Consider the following 20,297-nt stretch of genomic DNA (forward strand, 5'->3'; position numbering starts at 1 on the left):
CTAACGTGCTCGTAAGAATAGAATTAATTACATTTTAAAAGGTCGATAACTTTTTTTATATGTGATAATGAACCCTAATATCTGTATATATATTATTTACTAATACTATTCGTGTGTAAACTTAAAATTTTCACATATTTATTATTGACGATCGATTGAAATTAAGAACTTTTTTAACACATTTACTAATCGAATAACAATGCGTTAAGCTCAGAAGCCTTAAACACGGGTATAACTGTTAAGACTAGTAGCAGCTCGATCGCGTGCCCTATAAATAGTGTAGAGTGTGTTACGAAGGAGGAGCGTCGCCGACGCAGTTCCGGTGAGGCTCAGCGGAATAGCGCCAACGCCTTGCTTTCGAGCGAGTTGCTGGCCTTACCCGCCACCCTGTTGCACACGCTGCGTAATAATGCTAACAGACTGCACATACAGGTATATGTGCCCGCTTGTTCTGAGACACGTTCGCGTACGTAAATACTAAAAGTTATTTTTTTAAATATTAGATGCTTATTTAAAAAAATATATATTATCAGTTTAACATCACCAAATTGTATTTTGAGTGGGCAACTGTTAAGAAAATAAAATAAACATTGTTAATGATATTAAATGGGCGGCTCAATGGTAAATTCCTATTATTAATAAAAATAGATTATGAAGTTTTAAATCTAATAAAATCGACATCAATCCAATTTGGATTTAAGCGACCGCAATAGCGTTGTGGAGATAAAAAAATCAATTTTTTTATATATAATATTGAAACTAAATGCTGTAATAAATAAGGTTAAGAGAAGTGCACGTGAATGTGAATAATTCAATTTATGATGACGTTTTACGTTCGCGTATACATGCGTATACGTAATAACATAACGATTAAAGCGCATAAAGATGATGTCTCAGAACATGAGGGAGGATATTTTTCAGTAGATACAGTCATTGATTATGTAGTAAGTGTTATTATTGTTGATAGAATTTATCTTGTATTTGTGTTTGTAGCATATGTACGATTATTTTTATAAATTGTGTTTATTTTTTCCAAGTAGTGTATTATACGTTATTATCGCATGTATAACTGAATAACAAGCAACATTTATAGTATTACTAGCTACCCCGCGAATTTCGTTTCTCCTTAATGTGGTTTTAGTTGGCCTTAATACCGTGACACGAAAGAATAATTTCACTGTATCATCGTCACTAATTTATTTGAATTTGATTTACACTTAAGTAACACGTGGTTGGCTATGCTAACACCAAAATTTAAAAAAGTAGAAATAATTGAATTTCACGGTATTTCGTTTACTACAAAATAAATTTAATTTATACTTTAGCCTCAATAACACGTGGTTATCATGATATTGAATTGTAGTTTATATGACACGTTTGTCGGTTTACCATAGCAGTGCCATCTATTGATTACTTACTCAATCCAGTCGAAAAGTATCGACATCTGTTAGAATCTTTTGGAGTTGAGAGATAACTGTGACAGTCAATTAATTATAGACAAATAATTTGCGATAAAATAAAATTGCGACTATAATTAAAGATCTAAGTTATCCTATCTCTTAAGTTGGACCAGACTGCTCACGGTGTGCTAATTTAATTTAAAATCGGTTAACTAGTTTAGGAGTCCATCGCGGACAAACATCGTGACAGGAGATTTATATATATTAAGATATATCGGGTTATGTGCGTAACGTTTCTTTTATATATTTAAGTGTGAAGAAAACGAGAACAGCGATGGCCAATATGTGGAGCACAAAAATGATGGACAAGGAAGCGGCACAATGAGTGCTAGTGAGCCAGATTTGACACAACAGGTAAAAAGCATTTTTCATTTAAGGACAAGCCTCGTGTATACTATAAAAGTAGTTGTCCCCTTATCAGTGTAGCTATGTACTTTATTAAATTGGATCGAAAACTAGTTTTAATAACTTTTTAACCGTCTCAAAAATCAATTTTAACCTTTTAAAGAACTATGAAAATGGAAATATGCATGTATTTTATCATAATTGTTTCACTAGCGAATCACTAGAATGAATAAAAAACGAACAGTTTTTTTGTGTTAATATTGATATGTAATCAATTATGTGTTAACTGCAGGGTGCCGCTCGTTTATTGGAATCCTTGGGTGTTGGACGAATGTCAAGTGCGTCCAGAAACAATTCCAACCAACAGAGGTCGAACCGTAACAACCCCAGTAGCTTATTCCCTAGGTAAGTTGTTTTTTTTATATAATAGAGGGCAAACGAGCCTGCGGAACGCCCATAAAGGGCAGTCATCGCAGCCCATATACACCTATTTTTAGTGGGTGCGTTGCCGGCCTTTGAGGGTGGAGTAGGTACGCTCGAATTTTGAAGAGTTGGAGGTCGTATATCTCAAGGAAGATCCCCGCTGGGTGGCGATTCCACAGTTCGCTAGTTTGCAAAAGAAAATGCCTTGTAAAATGGACTGTGGAAGATTTCCAGCCATCAAGGTGATGTTGGTGAAATTTAGAATGAATAATTTGTTCTTAACAAAGAACATCTTTATCAAAACATTACAGTACACAATAAGTTGGTTTTATTAAATGTTTGAAATTGAAATTCTAAAGACATATTTTTTTATAGTTTGGTACGTCTAGCGCTGTCCAGTAATTTCCCCGGCGGCCTACTTTCGGCCGCACAAAGCTACCCATCCCTTGCGCCGAACGCACAGAATGCGCTTACCTTATCACTCACTTCAACATCCAGCGAGAGTGAACAGGTTGAGTATTTTTTAAAATAATAGTATTAATTACTAGTACCCAAAAATTATGGAATGTTTTTTTTTTAATTTTGTATTTATTTATGGTGATAGAGTATTGTTGGCTTAGACAACAATACACTTTTTTTGTATGTGCGCATTTAACATTCGCTCGAACGGTGAAGGAAAACATCGTGAGGAAACCGACTTGTCTTAGACGCAAAAATGATCTGTTGATCACCTACTTGTCTATTAGATTGACGTATGATCACGAAAAAATTATAGAAATCTGAGGCCCAGACCTAAAAAGGCCCTGATTTATATATTTAATTTGTTTTAAAATTCCCGATATATGAGTCGTTGCGCAAAAGTTCTTTTAACTATTATACTACTATCAAGATATTTTATTACAATGTTTAAAAGTGTGTAAATAAAAATATACAGAATGGTTCATATACGCTGTTCATCTTTTTTTTCTTAATTTTTTACGAGTCATGAGAGATTGGTGGTATTACAGGTGTCTCTTGAGGATTTCTTGGAGTCCTGTCGTGCGCCTGCCTTACTGACAGAATTGGAAGACGATGATGATGGGGATGATGCTCTCGATAGCGACAAAGAAAACGAAACCACTTACCAAGACTTACCTAGAGTTACTTGCGTAAGTATTTTTAGTGAATATTTCAAAATGTCCTACGGACAAAGTTTTTCTTAAGTACTAAAACAAAACAAAAAATAAATTTAAATAATAGCCAATGTTGCGAACATAAGCCCAGTGAATGCGTTCACGTTTTTGTGTTCCAGTTTTTTTTCTAACAATAATCTTTTTAATTATATCAAAGCGGAATAAAGTTCTTTAGGTTTCCTTACTATTATTTCCTGGATTCGTACACAACTTGTGTTGTATTATTTTTATGTGCAAAATACAAATTTTTCGTTAACTAACAATGGTATGTAACAGTTGCAGGTATCCCGTAATCTTTTATCTCTAATGGAGGAGGAAGCCCTAGAAGCTGTACAGCGTGGTTCGAATCCTGTGTGGCGCGCACGCAAGCCCTGGGATGACGACTTCGTGCTCAAGCGACAGTTCTCAGCGCTCATACCCGCTTTTGATCCGAGACCTGGAAGGACGAACCTCAACCAGACTGTCGGTTAGTTGCCTAATCTAGAAAATTTTGCTATTTTGCATAAGCCGATGTCTATTTAATACTAACTTATCACAGTCACTAGCTTCACTATATGTAATCTGTTAATTGTAATTACCATTGTTCGATTGTTCGAGAATAACTCGACAAAATAATGTGCAATCTTTATCCATAGATCTCGATATACCCTTAAATGAAGACTCGGATGCGGAAGAGCCGTCGGAGCCTTCAGCAAACAGAAGTGACGCAACACTCACGGAAAATTTGAATAACCCTGCAACGCGTCTGCCATCGCTTAAATTAACACTAACGTCTGGCGGTGTGTCGCTGCCCTTAGATAACCCGTCTTGGACACTCTATCGGGCAGTTTTGGCACTTAACGCTAAGCTGCCCGCACACGATACGCATAGAGATACAACGTATACGTAAGTTCAAATATTTCTTAGTTAGATTACGTTAGACATTAGATTTTTCTTTTATAAACAGAGTTGGCCATAGTTTTCATAAGCTTTTAAAAACCAACAATTTTAGTCCTTTTATAATAATTTCGATATTTGAAATCTTGAAATTATAGAGAAAGTCTGTCAACTTACTATAGCATGTAGAATGATGCATATATGTATATATAATATATATACATAGTTTATGACATATATACAGTCTAGTACTATATTGTATGCTGCCGGGATTTTTAAATTTAGGAGGTAAGTCTATATGGCGTAGTGAATGTTTTTTGCAGATTTTATCCATGTATATATTACAGCTTAACGTACAAGGAGGTGGATAATGCGGACACGTTGACGCCTTCGAACGATACTGAGGAAGACGAACCAGCCGATCCGGGTATGTCCATGTATTTTAATTTAAATAGTAAATTTTTTGTTAAAGTATTTCATTATGGTAGAAGTATAACATATATTGTTAATAATACGGTTCGGCAGCACACGATGATAAACAAACCGTTTAATTCTTGTCTTGATTTTTTATAGCTGTCCTGTTTTTATGCACTATTAGTACAGGACTCATAGGACCTAATATTAAACGGTGTGTGTGGGTGGGTTTTTTATATCCAAATTACGTACGTGACTTAAAGGATATAGTGATTTTCAGGTTGCAACGGTACATACCACTTAAACTTAAATGGAAGTACAAATTTTTAAGAGTATTTATTATCCACAACATTTAAGATGAAACTGCATTATCTATCGTTGACGTGACGAATGAATGGTATTGCAAAAGAAGAACAGTGATGTATGTGATGTATGTAAAGTTAAGAAGAGATGATAAAAGTGAAATTTTTTGAAATTAGGAGGAATGTGAAAGAGAAAGCAGTTGTAGCTGTTAAATTAAACTAACAGATATAAACGCGAATTTATTACATAACTTGATATGTAGAGTGCTCTTTAGCCATCCTGGTCAACGTGATAAATAGTCTCTTCAATATAACGAGACTGGTCTTGACAATCATAACCTTAAAACCGTGTGAGTTACTTAGGTTTTAGGAGAATTAATTAATTGCTACTACATTTGTTTAATTATAATAAAGATTTTTATTTAGTTTTTAATTTTTATTAACAGTTGAGCGCGGTGTGATCGGTTGTTGTGTGGAAGCAGAACGTGGCGCCATGATCTCGTGCTGTGTGCGCGTCCTTCGGCGCCTTCAAGCAGTCGTGCCTTCCTTACCGCCACATGCATTGCTCTCAGCCAAGTTGACCACAAAGTTGCACCATCAGTTGCAAGAGCCTCTCACTCTTGCTGCTGCAGCTGCACCTAGATGGTAGGTTTACGTATAAACAAAAACGTACACGCACACATACGTAATACACGTACTTAGTTACACATATACTTACTGTACGAACCAAGGCTGTACATATTGCTCACTCAGGCTTTCTTAGTTTTATAAGCGTGATGATACCTATATACATGACAAGGCTCGCACATTGGGCTCATTTACAAGCATGACGATTTCCTATGTATGTACGTTCCATGGCTATACACTTTGATTACTTATAACCTTAACGATTTCCTAAATCATCGGAGTTACTCCCCGAGTGCATAGCCAGACGACTCTCTTTGACTTTTAAAAATTGCATTCATTCGGTACATAGCAATTAACACGTCATTATTTCGCTCATATTCTATTGTAATACGCGAGTGGTTAATATAGAGTAAACCAAGAAACCTCTATTATTTAAAGCACCCCCATTAACCAAGGAACCCTACACTTACATAGTCAATCATGATAGATGCGTTCGTTTCCGAAAATGAACCAAAACCCTTGACCTTACACTGACGGTTAGTGTCTGACCTACAAAAATACCATAAAATTACTTAATTTTTTTATTTTGCAATGCTATAAAACATCAAACTGTCCAGTAATACCTCAAATAATTTCGAAATATTCTTCTAGGTGCCAACAATTGAACGACTGGTGTCCGTTCCTGTTCCCACTGGAGACTAGGCAGATGTTCTTCGCTTGTACAGCATTTGGTACATCAAGAACGATAGTCTGGCTACAGGCACAGCGCGATCGGGCTTTGGATAGGCAGAGGTATATTTAGCTCTATTATGAAACTTATTTTCAGTAAGAAGCAAAAAAAATTTAAAGTAATGAAAATTTATGTCAACCCATCTCGTTGGGAGATCACGGCATTGTTTGTTTATTATCCAACATCTTATTTGTATATGAAATTTTAAACTTTAAGCTTTTCTTATATAATTAAATTAATAGATATATTGGAAGATTAGATTAGAAATTCCTCGAGTAACTAAAAATTAAATTCTTTAAGCTTAATTAAGCTAAGCTAAGCTTAAGACACAATGTTTAAAGGGCCGGTAACACTGTGTCGCCCCGTCGTGCGGATCTAGAAGCGTCAGAGTTCCGAATGGGTCGATTAAGACACGAGCGTGTAAGAATACCACGGGATACTCATTTGCTGCGATCTGCTATGCAGGTAAAGTATTTTAATAAAATGTCTATAATGTAAGACATGATTTTATACTTTATTACAATGTCATACCCAAACTCTTTTATTAAAAAAAACTTATTTTAGCCTTCGGATAGATTGTCTCAGAACTTTTACTTGAATTATTTCCGTTGTTTTAATATGTAATCTATTTTCAGGTGATGCGCGTCCACGCAGGGCGGAAATCGGTCCTAGAAGTGGAATTCGAGGGCGAAGAAGGCACCGGTTTGGGTCCTACCCTCGAGTTCTACGCACTCGTAGCAGCTGAACTGCAACGCACTGATCTCAATATGTGGCTAAATGATGCGCATACGCACGAAAATAACGCGCCACATATCACTGTGCCTGAGGGTAAATGTTTTATTAACATGATACAGAATAAATGTTTGAAAAGTTATTAGACTAATACTTTATGACTATTCATATTCAATATAGTAAAAATATTACTTTAAATGCAGATTTAAAAACGATAGTGTTATATCCAATATGGTTTTGTATAATCAAATTATTTGTCCAGCATTGAAATCTTTTTTTATAGTAGTCTATTTACTTAACATTTATGCATAAATATATCTAACCATTATTATTATCATTTACTACTTCATAGAATTAAAGGTCTCCTGCATACTAAATATGCGTAGGAAAGAATTAAAATGACATTCAAATTTCAGTAGAAAAACCGATCGGATACTACGTGTCCCGCGCCGGGGGCCTATTCCCAGCGCCGTTGCCGCAACAATCAACAATCTGTGATATAGTTTGCAAATATTTCTGGTTCCTAGGAGTATTTTTAGCTAAGGTAAGAATTTTTTAGAAAAGTCATTTTCATATATCTATCGTGAATTTATTATATAATTCGACGTTTCGAATGTTTAGCAATCGTCAGAATAAAACATATCAAGTTGGCAGATATTTTTATTGGATTACATTTTTGTTTTAATTGTGGCGATGTTGATATTTTTGGATTCTGGTTTTTTTCATAATTGATTGCAATGCCTTTACAAACTTTTTAACTATGTGGATACAGAATTTGAATTTATTTTGAAAATATAATTTTATATACGAGGTCGTACTTAATTCTTTATATTTACAGGTTTTACAAGATGGGCGTCTAGTCGATTTACCATTATCGGAGCCTTTCTTGCGAATAATGTGCGGAGAAGAACTCACTGCTGAACATTTGGAGGAAGTTGATCCCATTAGACATAGGTATATATATTTTTTTTACTTTAAAATTAGTTTTCCGCGTAATACAGTGTGGTATGATTTATAATAATGTTTCAATAGCAACCGTTTCAATTTCTTAATTAAATATTAAGAAATTAAATGAAAATGATGATCATTATTGTTATATGAATTATTTTGATTACCTTAAACTCTTAAATCCTGATCCAGGCACCGTCCAATTTTTCAAGAATTCCAAGAATTTTCATTCTTCATAGATTTTTTATCTTTTCGCAATAATAAAAACACAAACGTATTCTCAGGTTCCTAACTAGCGTAATAGAAACTGCTCGCGAATACGACGCGATAAAACAAGATGATTCAATAAATGAGGCTGAAAAGGATAGAAAATCTAACGCGTTGTTGGTAGAGGGCGCCACCTTCGAGGAGCTTTCACTGACCATGACACACGTGGCTTCCAACAGCGATCCATCTATTTCAATTCAGCCGCTATGCGATGGCGGAGAACATATCGAGGTAGGAAATTTAACAATTCAAAAAAGATTAGATTTAAATGGTGTATTATAAAAGACTGATATTTACGTGACTAAATGCTTAAATTTATGTATTATTATTGCGCAGTATTTTCCTAAATTACTCCATTTATTTTTTTAGGTAATATTAATTTAATTTACATTAAGTTCAAGTATTACGTAAGGAATTCTGGGGGGGGGGGGAAGGATCCTCTTGTAAAACGTTACGATGCGGGGCGGGGATTGAATTACGCGTTATTGTTAATATTATTTTCTACTTTCCAGTACTTTACAACACATGGTAATGGTAAGTTTTAGGTTTAAAGAGTCACTGGAGTTAGTCACGAAACGATTTACTATTGGAAACAGAAACGTTACGGCGCCTTTCATGGGGGGGGGGGCAAGAATCTCCAAAAATTGCGTGACGGAATACTTGAACGCTTCCTTAATCAAAATGTAACATTAGTTAAAAATATTTTTTTTTACATAGGTGGGTCCCCACAACGCCCGTGAATACGCAACGTTAAGCGCTCGTTGGATGGTCAACGACGGCGTACAGCGTCAAATATCTGAGTTCCGACGTGGTTTTGGCGCTGTTTTTCCGCCGAGACGTCTACGCGCGTTCTCACCACCCGAATTGCGCTTACTGGTCTGCGGCGAACGCGGGCCCGTGTGGACCAGGGACCATCTCCTTCAGTACACGGAGCCTAAGCTGGGATACACGCGTGATAGGTCAGTTATTTCTAACTCTTGTCGAATACTTTAAACAGTTTCCCCAATTAGTTGTAAGGCCGAGTGGCGACTTTCTTCTTTGAGGTCGTAGGTATGAACACCGGCTGTGCGCCAACTTTTTGTTTTGTATATGTGTCATGTGTCTCGCTCGTACCGTGAAGTATGCCTTTGACTCAAAGAGTCGACACCGTCTGTCAGACACAGAATACAAAAATCAGACTTAGTATTGTCTTTGGTTAACTTGGCTTGTACACATTGAAAGAAAACAATTTTTTTACCGGATTAAAGCTATTTGTATTATTATGAACTTATAATTATTTTACATAAATTTAAAATTATGTAAAATAATAAAAAAAATGTTTTCTTTCAAAATCAGACCTTAAAAGATTATAACGCCCCTGTTTTTTAATGTTAGTTTTATTGTTTTATACAAGTATAAAATAAATTCTAATCTAAAAAGGAAACATTATTATAATAAAATAATTTCAGACGAATATAATACAGCATGATTTATTTTTGAAATTGTTACATTTGAATGTCATTGTTTTTTGCAGTCCGGGTTTCCTACGGCTAGTAGAAGTGCTGGTAGAAATGTCTCAACGCGAGCGCAAGGCCTTCCTTCAGTTCGCAACCGGTTGCAGCAGTCTGCCGCCCGGTGGATTGGCTAATCTTCATCCTAGACTGACAGTTGTTCGCAAGGTAATTAAAAATTAACAACGTACTGGCAAAGATAAATAGTATATTGTCTTTGGTTTTTTATTATTTCAATTCAACTATTTAAAAAAAATAACACTTGTACCTGAAAGGAATATCAAGATTAAATATATATATGGTTATACCTCCCAAGTAGTAATGTTTATAGTATATTTGAGTAGGCAGTTATTTTCATAGCCAAAAAAATATTATGATTTGTTCGGCGGCATTCACGCTATTGCATACTTATATGAAATACAGATACAGACGTTACAGCTACAGAAGGTTTTTTTTTATTAAAAAAAAGTTTTTATGCCATATTACTGTTTTGTTGTAGTGATCCTTTATAAATTTCTTCGTTCAACGTACTATAAGCTTATTTAAGCTTATTTAATATGATTATTTAAATTTCCTTTCCATTAACTTTGATATTTCTCGCTTTTTAAATCACATGAATATAGTTTGTAGAATTCACTCTGTAATAGTTATTATGTGTAATGCTGTGTTTGCTTATTAAAAGTTGTACAATCAGTTTATATTTTTATTATTGTTCATTTCTAGATGTAAAATTTTACTGTAATGCCCGTTGGCAAAGTTTTTTAAATAAAATATATATTTCCGTTCCAGGTGGATGCTGGCGATGGATCTTACCCGTCGGTTAATACTTGCGTACATTATCTGAAACTGCCAGAATATTCCTGCAAAGAGGTTCTTCGTGAGAGATTACTCGCAGCGACCAATGAACGAGGATTCTACCTGAATTAATGTCATATTAGACATTTGAATACTTCGGATACTAATTTCTTTTCATTAAGCGTGCTTAGATTCCGTACTTAATGGCATGTAAACGAATAACAATAATGTAATGGTCTTAAGTTGGCACCTATTGATCGTTTTTGTAAAGTCATCTGTGGCCACTAACTCTGAAAAAAGTTTCTAGTGCCGGGAGTCGAAGCCAGGTCCTGCGATACACATACGTTTACCGCTAACGAAAGCCGTGTCATCTCTTCAAGTGGTCGGCCTTAATACGTTCCTTAAAAACTCTGATCGTCAAAGATTTTTTTTTATTATTCTGTGCAATACAGATACCATGTTTGTTACCATGGTTACGATGTTTCGTTTATAAACGGTAACCATGGCAACAAGCGTAGTATTCTAAAATTAAAAATATTCAAACATCCTACGTCACGCTATTTCATTGTAATACGTACGTTCATTGGCGTAGTGATTTTGAAACCACCCAAATTTGACTTAAAGTTAATTATTTTTAGACAAGGCTCCAGAATTACTAGAATATTGTCATTTGTTGGATATTAATCTACCAATAAATCTTTTTCAGATGTAGATAAAGATTTGTATACATAACAATTATATCATGTTAGTATAATTCCTCAGTTATATGCAGGTTAATGACAAGCAATATCTTTTGTATGGGTACTTTTTATGGAGTTCACTAAGCCACTGGCAAACTGTAAAATTCGAATTGAACATACTTAACGTACAAAATTATGTAAATTGTAAAATGCTATTGTTTCATTTAATAGAGTGCAACATAGTTAAAATAGTCATAGTAATAAAAATGCTTGCGTTTCGCTTGCATAATAATATAAAAGATTTCAACTTCAGTAAGAACATTGTTGTTGCCTTAAGTGTGTATTTTTCTAAATAATTGTCTCGAGGCTATATTATATAAGTCTCTGTTTAACGATTTGCATTCATAACATAGATTTAAGCATTTTTATCGGAGATGAATTCTACATTTCTAACTAAAATCTTTATCAAAAAATCTTATGTATTATTCATACTTTGAAGCAAAATTATTGAAAGATTGCAAGTGAAGAGTGTCTAAAAAATATATTAAGCGAATCCAAAATTCTTATGTCATTGAGCGAAGATCTGCATCAGTTTTAAGTTCATCTGCTCGGGATCCCAATTTGATTTCTAGCGGGCTGAGGCGGTATTTTCATCGAAATTTCTACTTCAATACGAGGACTGACAAGCATTAGCTTAAAATTGCGATTTCAAAAGTGTTTAACACAGTATAATCTTTAAGTTAATTGATTTTTTTTTCAACTGAAAGTTGTTCTTGTGATTATAAATATTATAAAAAAATATATTTAGTTTTAAAATTACGTTAAGTTTACGGTATTAATGAGAACTTAGGATTTTGTAGAATGAACTCTGCTATTTGTTGTTGAATAAATTAAGTAAAAAAATGGTTTGTTTTTATTTATTTTTGTTCCGAGTAAACTTTTCTGAGAAATTAGTGTACCTATTTATATATGTTATGACATTTTAAATATAATAAATGAATAAAGAGGATAATATACATCTAAATCAAGACTCGCACAAGTCCATGACGTCCAAGCTTTTCCCGTGGATGTTTATAAACGCAGTTAACAAAATAATTTGTTAAGATATATAAATTGCTCTATGTAGCATCTTATAAATAACTATAGATAGTCGAATCAAGAGTCGTTTTATGTTTAGACCGAATAAAAAAAGAATTGGGAGGGGAATTACTTAAGGTATACCTATAAGAAACTCGTCACCACACACATGTTGATTTGTTCTATTTAATAAGTTCATGATAAACTAGCCATGTCCCGTCCCGGCTTCGCCTGTACCTTCCTCACGAATCATTCTAGATATTAGTGAAAGCCAGGTAGACGCGACAAAGACTTTATATTATATAAAAAACAAGTTTTTGTATAATATAAAGTTATCAATTGCTGTCGCAGATTTTTTATAGGCATCATCAAGTTCTAGCACTTAATCATTGATTTGTTTTTTCACGGACTTACTTTTCAAATCGGACTACCACGACAAAGTGTCTTCATATTTCTGTAATATATAGCCACACAAATAAAGTGGCTTTCTATTAGTAAAAATACTACAACTTTGGCTCTTTATTCCAAATGATACTTAAGGCAAATAAAATAACCTCTTGCAAAAAATGAACGGACATCTAAGGAAATTTACGTACTAAGGTCGATTTCAGTTAATTTAACTGTCTGATATAGTCTGTATACGTATAAAATAATAACCGTGAAGTGAATTCTTTGAATTCTATCAATAAAAGTAAAATAAATGAAACAAAACGCATAGGCACCTGCAACATATAAGACCATCTTTCTTTCTTAATAATAATGGATGTGACAACACGTTTAAAGAAAAAATCTAAGTTTATTCAATACAGACATCCATAATAATAAGCTATTGGTATCATATTATTCATTCATTATTTTATATTTTCAACTATATGTTCTCCTTTTCACTCGGCTCAAGATTTTTAATCTCGCGCTTAAAATATTTAAAACGATTTTTAAACGTACAAAACAAACCCACATCTGTTTATATTGAAAAAAATAGAGAAAATTCAAGTTGAAACCACTAGAGGGAAATATTGCGTTGTTCACATTGCAACCGACGCCAGTAACAAGCACGTTTTTTATGAATGTTTCGTTCGGACAACGGGTCCCACTGCGCAATGCAGTCGTATCTCGCCTCTACGACATAGTTACAACCTTGGTGTTTTAAATTACACAAGTACTAACTTAAAGAATTAGTTACTATAAAAATGAATTGTCATCGACATAAATTATCAGTTCTTCAGCACAGCCTTACGGATACAGTGGCAACATGAGAAGCATACTATGGTGTTGTATATTGATAGGGGCGCTGGCATATGTCAGTTGCCGGGAAGTGACTCGGGAGAAGCGGGATGCCGATCTTGAAACGGCTGCTTCAGGACATGGTGGCAAATGGGACAAAGGTGGTGGACACGAACATCATGCTCATCATCACCATGACCACGGAGATAAGGGTCATAAGGGTTATAAGGGTCACCATCATCACGAGCATGGTAAAAAAGGACACCATCACCACGAAGGACACAAAGGACATCATGACGAACATGGCGGACATAAGAAACACCATCATCATGATGACGGCCATCACCATGAGCATCATCATGGCGAAAAGGGACACAAAGGACATGGTCACCACGAAGAGGGACACTATCACAAAGGACACTCCACAAAAGGACATCACGGAGTACATAAACACGACGAATTCAAAAAGGAAAAGCATTTCCACGATCATCATCATGACGGTGGTCACCATGAACACCATGGCGGGCATCACGAAGAGCACGGCCATAAGAAAGGCGGTGAATTCCATAAAGGACACAAGCATGGCGGACATCACCATCACGAGCATGGTAAGAAAGGTCATCATGAGAAGGGTGGACACCATCATGACCACAAGGACCATCACGATGAAGGAGGTCATCATGAGCATCATCATCATCATCATGATCATGGAAAGAAGGGTGGTCATGAAGACCATAAGCACTGGGGCTTTAAAAAGGGGCACAAATAAAGGCCAAAATCCCACCGACGGCAACTGCCCCATAGATAAGTTTACGTATAATATTTTTTTCTGTTACTGTTATTTTTTTACTGTTGCTGTTTGATAATAAATTTAAAAAATATATATTTTTTAACTACATATATAGCCCTTGTGTAAACATCTAAAACAGATATATACAGACTGGATATGTGCGTGTGTTACACACGCACAGTAAATGTTAATAAGTATTTCGCTGATCTTCTACATACCTACTGGCTACGACCACTAGTTATAATTATAGCATAAAAAAGGGTAAATAATACAAGACATGCAAATTGACTGCATAAGTCGACACAATACATACGGTGAATCATTTTTTTATTTTTAGAGGTCATTTTTATGTTTAATATTTTTATTTATATATCAATTATGAAAGCTTTGATAAGGCCCGTATTTCCCAGCTATCTAGTCGCAAAGAAATATTTGTTTTCGACAGAAGTTATATTAATGTTGCTATCGAGATGGCAACATAATTAGTGGGATATACTTATTCTCATTTAATTGTTAATTAATGTTTAATGTAGCTATGTACAATTTTTAGTACGACGCTCAAATATGCGATAATTATCTAGATTAGATAGTTAGCAAAATAAAAAAGTTACTGTCAAAAGTCCTCTACTATCTAATAATTATTTGTGATCTTTTAAAATATACTAAAATAATGTTGGAATACCTTTAAGACTGCACCAGCATCTACACAAATTAATAAGTTAAAAAAATATTGTGTTTAATTATAATTGTATAGTTTAAGTTAACAGAAACAAACGGTTTCTGTTAAAACAGTATTAAATGAATTTTGTAATTCAATATTCTCTTGGAAGTCCACCTTTATCTCTTGCATATATTTGTAGGAAGAGTATTTTTATTCGTTTGTATTTTTATAGACCAATACCCTCGCTAATATGTAATTGTTGTCTAAAACCTATTACTATTGATCATTTCAAATATTCAATGTTCCTTAATTAAGCGTTTTCCTTTAATTTCTTTGTAAGTGGTCGGCAATTTACCTCATAATAGTCTATTAAAGTCGTGTCGCTATTGATTGTTATAATTATTATAGGTCTTTTTAACATAATAATGTGTATTTGAATTTATATCTACATATATATGCCTCTAGCTCTATATTTAATTAAAGAAAGATTTTTGGTGTTTTAAGCATAAGAAGTGATAAATTTCTACTATATCTAATTAACTAGATACAAGTGTATTTATATATATGTATATATTTGTAAAGTAAACCTACAAGTAGTTTCATTAATTAAGTATAATATAGAGAACGTAATCTTATTTAAACGTAAAAACGTAAGGCTGCATTTGTGCGATAATCAAATCGAAATTCATAATTTCTTTGTAATTGTTATTGGATACCTGTACAATAAAAGTATGTAAATAATTAAATATATATTATAACGGTCAGCGGCCTGTAATAATTGATCGACCGTAAAATTATTACGTAGCCCTTTTATGGCTATTGTAACGTGATGTAACACATTGTAAAATTTAAGTATCTTTTTGCTCGATTGTAGTTTTTATATGAGGAACTGGGTACATAGTCACAATCGCACTAGCAGGGCTGAACTCTGGTAGATTTTTTTCACTACAGCATCTAGCTCTGGGAATAACACTTATGTTTGCTATATGCATCACCCTGAACTCTGTCTATCAAATGGAAATTAGTATTTAATTTGCAAGGTTGTGAGAACACCAAACATGTTTAAAATTGATTATATTTAACCTCATCTTAAAAAATGTATTTTTGTATCGATGATTGCACATAATTTTTGTTGCAGATCGATTTTATTGATTTATACTTGTAACTAAAGTAATAATATGTAGATAAATTTGCGTTTAAATCTGCTAAAGAAGTTTTATTTAATTACTAGCCATACATACGTAGCCAAAATTCCAAGACGTTCTTATGATGAATACACGGAGAAAGAATGTTTAAGAGACGGGGAATAATTGCACTTAAAAAGCTTTTATCTTCCGTCATTACCTTTACTACTGTTAGTAATTTGAATATTATTATTAGCTTATACTTGCTAAACAAGAAACTTTGATACAATGTTTCTAGTTTTAACTTGTACCAAGTTACTTTTGTGTCGTTTATTTAATGCGACTGACTGGAAACTATTGCACAATACTATGTTTTGAAATGGGTATGTCACATCATGAATATTGTAAAAAAAGTCTAATTCCATGCTCTATTTAGTGAGAAAATCATTCAAATGCCTCTCACCAAGAATACTCTTAAAGATATATAAATGTTTCAATAGACCACTATTAGAGTATGCTACAGCATTTGGGATCCTTATTTTATAAAGGATATTAATATGCTCAAAGAAAAACCACGATTTAGGAAGTAGGTAGTATTTTCAAAGAGGAAATCTCATTGAAACCTATAAAATCCTCACTGGCCACTATAATGTTCCAGGAATTGAAAACTTTTGAAGGGTAGTTCTTTAAAACTGAAGACTACTCAATATAATACAAATGCTCTAAAAAACTTTCCTACAAACCGAGTAGTGTCTGACTGAGCTAGGCTTCTGGAAAGTGTAATTAGCATCCTCTTTAGATTCATTAAAAATGAGGTTGAATAATTTCTCCAAATCACCAAAAACGCGCGCGTCAGCTTATTAAGCTGGTAGTGGGTTTATAGAAATAATAATAATTCAATATGGAACAGCAAGACTATCGGATTCGAAACAGACACAATACTAGCTGCAATAGATTACTAAGATTCGTCATTTTATAATGTTACACAACGATTTATATAAAACGGCTGTGAAATTAGTTATCTCGTCAATTTAAGAAATAAGTACACTGAATCAATCCAGACTAGTAGTTCTGGCCGATCATGAGGTCATTAATATTATTAGGACTATTGTTATTTTACGTCGCTTACATTGATGCGAGGCGCTTAAAGTCATTAAAAAAAGATGTGATTTACGACAAAGATAAAGATCAGATCGATGCTGCTTCTGAACATAAAAAAGCAGAGAAACCCCAGGATCATGAGTTCAAAAAAGGTGGCGGAAAGGATCACCACGCTGAACATCACGATGATCATGGTGAAAAGGGTCATAAAGGTTATAAGGGACATCATCACCATGAAGAGGGTAAAAAAGGACATCATGACAAAGAAGAACATAAGGGAGAATATGATGATCATGGAAAACATGAAAAAAAACATCACCATGAAGATGGACATTATGATGAACACCATAAGGGCGAAAAGGGGGAAAAAGGACATAAATATGCAGAAAAAGGACATTACAATAAAGGACATTCAACAAAAGGCCACCATGAAATCCATAAACTAGATGAATTCAAAAAAGACAAGCACTTCTTTGATGAAGATGGAGATTCTGGACACGAGGAAAAACACGGAGGCTTCCACGAGGAACATGGTCACAAAAAGGGTGGAAAATACCATAAGGGCCATCATCACGGCGACCACCACGAGCATGAACATGGGGAAAAGGGCCATCACGAAAAGGGCGGGAGTCACCATGTGCATAAAGGCCATAAGGAATCCGCAGGACACGATGAACATCATCATCACCATGGTGATCACGCTAAGAAAGGAGGCAATGAACATCATAAGAAGTGGGGATATAAGAAAGGTCACTAGACCGCTAAATCAAAGCGAAACAATTAGCGATTTTACAAGGCTTGCTGCTCTCAATATTAACATCTGGTCAACTATTTATTTAGTAAAGATAGTTATTTAAATGTTATTTTATTTAAAAAAATATAATTGTTGAATATAAAAAAATAATCATTCGTTTTTGTTTCATTATGGCGTATAAAAAAAAGACGTAATTTTAAGACATATTATTTATTTTAGTTATAGGAATCATAAAATTATAAACTTAAAATGGCATAAGTCTATGACATATAATAAACTCATCTTATAAATTTTTACAGCGAATTTTTTTTTACACTAGGTGAAACATTTATTCGTTTCTTTCATGGTAATATGAGTATCTCTTTCTTTAATTGCATACTCGAAAAATGTTCAATTTGTTTGAGGGCGTAATCTACTGATAACGCTTCTACACTAATTAACGGGCAAATGTGGGGCTTACTAGTGTCACACCTCACACTAGATTTATTGCTCTATGCGACATACTTTAAATCCTTCACGCTGTGAGCAACTGTTACTTAATGCGACATTTATTGAGTGACATTCGCTAATTACTTACATTAACGAATCATTTGCGCTAATGTGTGACTACTGTCGTGTTGATATTAATGGTTGTTATAATAATATTAGGGCAAAATGTGCCAAATTGTTTGTTTAGTTTTGATTATTTATATTATTAATAATATGGTATCTCTAGTAGAATCCACTAATTAATAATAATGTTAATTAAATAGTTGTAACAAAAATATTAAATTAAATGCATTTTAATAAAAAAACATTACAAAAATATATTACACCATTTTAACTACTGGTACAAATTATTGTTCTTTTTTAAAGCCCCAATGTTTCTGGACTTCATGTTCTCCTTTCTTCCCATTATCGTGGTGATGACTATGATGCTCTTTATGGCCGCCTTCATCATGATGTCCCTTGTGTTCATGGTGGTGTCCTCCCTTCTCATGGGACCCTTTTTTTCCATGATGATGTTCATGGTGGCCTCCGTGCTTATGCCCCTTAGCAAAGTGGCCCCCCTTTTTGTGCCCGTGCTCATCATGGTGACCGCCGTATCCCTCTTCAAATCCTGACTCTCCAAATTTCTCATGGAACTTTTTATTTTTCTTAAACTCATCTATTTTGTGTAGTCCATGATGACCCTTTATTGAGTGACCTTTATGAAAATGGCCCTTTTCTTCGAAAGAATGCCCCTTTTCTCCTTTTTCTCCATGATGGTGCTTTACGTAGTGGCCATCGTCGTGGTGATGCTGCTTTTTGTGAGCTCCATGCTCACCATGGTTTCCTTTGTGTCCTTCGTGATTTTGGTGACCTTTTTTCCCATGTTCGTGGTGGTGATGGCCCTTGTATCCTTTATGGCCCTTGCCGCCATGCCCGTGGTGGTGACTTTTATGATGTTCTTTACCGCCACCTTTCTCGTGGTGGTTCGAGGCTGCAATCTGTAGGTCATCGAACCGTTCCTCCCTGAGGTCTCGTGCTAAAGATATGCCAAGAATAACGAGCAAACAGCTCGCTACAAGCACTGCCTTCATTGTCAATGTTATTATTGCTAGAACTTGTTTCTTAATGAATACGCCGATTTACGACATGATTTTATAGACAACTCGCCGAGAATTTTCTTTCCACCTTGATTAAGCAATTGTGACAAGCTCTATTATTTACATTTCTTACCAAGGTTGGATCGATATGAATAAATGCAGTTTAATTTATTTCAATTAAATAATAATGAATATAATATGTACATCTGACTTGTTCCTAGTTTTAAGTACTCGGATATTGGGGTAAGTTTCGCTATGAAATAGTTTAAATAAATAAAAAGGTTAGAAAGGAGATATCTACTTTGCATGTACTATGTACATAGAAATAGCGAAGACGGTATTTAAACCTGCAACACAAAGGTTTTCATTAGTGATAGTTAATACCGACCCGCGCGGCAATTATTCACTTGACTTTGCCGGTGTATTAACTCAGTCTGAATTACACCTTATGATTCGTCACTATGATAATTTACCACCTTCTCCTTCATATTATAGTTAATAATATATTATGTTAAGAGTTCATCGTTTCTAAAGCGGTCGAGTCTGTTTTAAAAGGGAGTCCCAGTTGAAAAATATTAAATACAAACTACATATAGGTACAAAAGATTCGTTTATTAAAGCAATGAATAATAGTGTAGTGTTTGTTATACGTAAAACTAAATTATAATTTCACAGTGGCGGAGTCGCAAGACCTTCCTTGCGACCCCTTATTGCTTAAATTTTTGGCTTTTTTGTGG

The 20,297-nt window shown here is 34.3% G+C and overlaps 4 protein-coding genes across 8 annotated transcripts in view; 3 read left to right on the top strand and 1 right to left on the bottom strand.

Moving 5' to 3' along the window:
- The window catches only part of LOC123720838 (E3 ubiquitin-protein ligase Ufd4), a 29,278-nt gene extending 17,121 nt beyond the window's left edge, over positions 1-12,157 (top strand). For 3 of the 5 annotated variants that reach the window (XM_045677624.1, XM_045677627.1, XM_045677625.1), the window contains 18 exons: positions 298-432; positions 1,713-1,814; positions 2,098-2,210; positions 2,604-2,739; positions 3,236-3,376; positions 3,677-3,866; positions 4,036-4,285; positions 4,624-4,703; positions 5,439-5,637; positions 6,271-6,411; positions 6,691-6,814; positions 6,985-7,177; positions 7,498-7,625; positions 7,920-8,035; positions 8,314-8,527; positions 9,014-9,255; positions 9,810-9,954; positions 10,576-12,157. In XM_045677624.1, coding sequence (XP_045533580.1) covers positions 298-432; positions 1,713-1,814; positions 2,098-2,210; positions 2,604-2,739; positions 3,236-3,376; positions 3,677-3,866; positions 4,036-4,285; positions 4,624-4,703; positions 5,439-5,637; positions 6,271-6,411; positions 6,691-6,814; positions 6,985-7,177; positions 7,498-7,625; positions 7,920-8,035; positions 8,314-8,527; positions 9,014-9,255; positions 9,810-9,954; positions 10,576-10,713 — 2,787 coding nt within the window. In that variant the 3' untranslated portion in view covers positions 10,714-12,157. The remainder of the gene's footprint in view (positions 1-297; positions 433-1,712; positions 1,815-2,097; positions 2,211-2,603; positions 2,740-3,235; positions 3,377-3,676; positions 3,867-4,035; positions 4,286-4,623; positions 4,704-5,438; positions 5,638-6,270; positions 6,412-6,690; positions 6,815-6,984; positions 7,178-7,497; positions 7,626-7,919; positions 8,036-8,313; positions 8,528-9,013; positions 9,256-9,809; positions 9,955-10,575) is intronic. The other 2 variants (XM_045677626.1, XM_045677628.1) reach the window with 2 other exon arrangements.
- Positions 12,158-13,590: 1,433 nt separating this feature from the next.
- LOC123720574 (histidine-rich glycoprotein-like) lies at positions 13,591-14,331 on the top strand. The gene has a single exon (XM_045677245.1). It carries the CDS (start codon positions 13,591-13,593, stop codon positions 14,329-14,331), a length of 741 nt encoding a protein of 246 aa, XP_045533201.1.
- Positions 14,332-17,218: 2,887 nt separating this feature from the next.
- LOC123720712 (histidine-rich glycoprotein-like) lies at positions 17,219-17,995 on the top strand. Its single transcript, XM_045677436.1, has one exon. The coding sequence runs from the start codon at positions 17,219-17,221 to the stop codon at positions 17,993-17,995; it is 777 nt and encodes a 258-aa protein (XP_045533392.1).
- Positions 17,996-18,828: 833 nt separating this feature from the next.
- Positions 18,829-19,554, bottom strand: LOC123720262 (histidine-rich glycoprotein-like). Its single transcript, XM_045676802.1, has one exon. It carries the CDS (start codon positions 19,552-19,554, stop codon positions 18,829-18,831), a length of 726 nt encoding a protein of 241 aa, XP_045532758.1.
- Between the last annotated feature and the right edge of the window lie 743 nt (positions 19,555-20,297).

Source organism: Pieris brassicae, chromosome 2, assembly GCF_905147105.1.
Source record: "Pieris brassicae chromosome 2, ilPieBrab1.1, whole genome shotgun sequence".
Lineage (NCBI taxonomy): Eukaryota > Metazoa > Arthropoda > Insecta > Lepidoptera > Pieridae > Pieris > Pieris brassicae.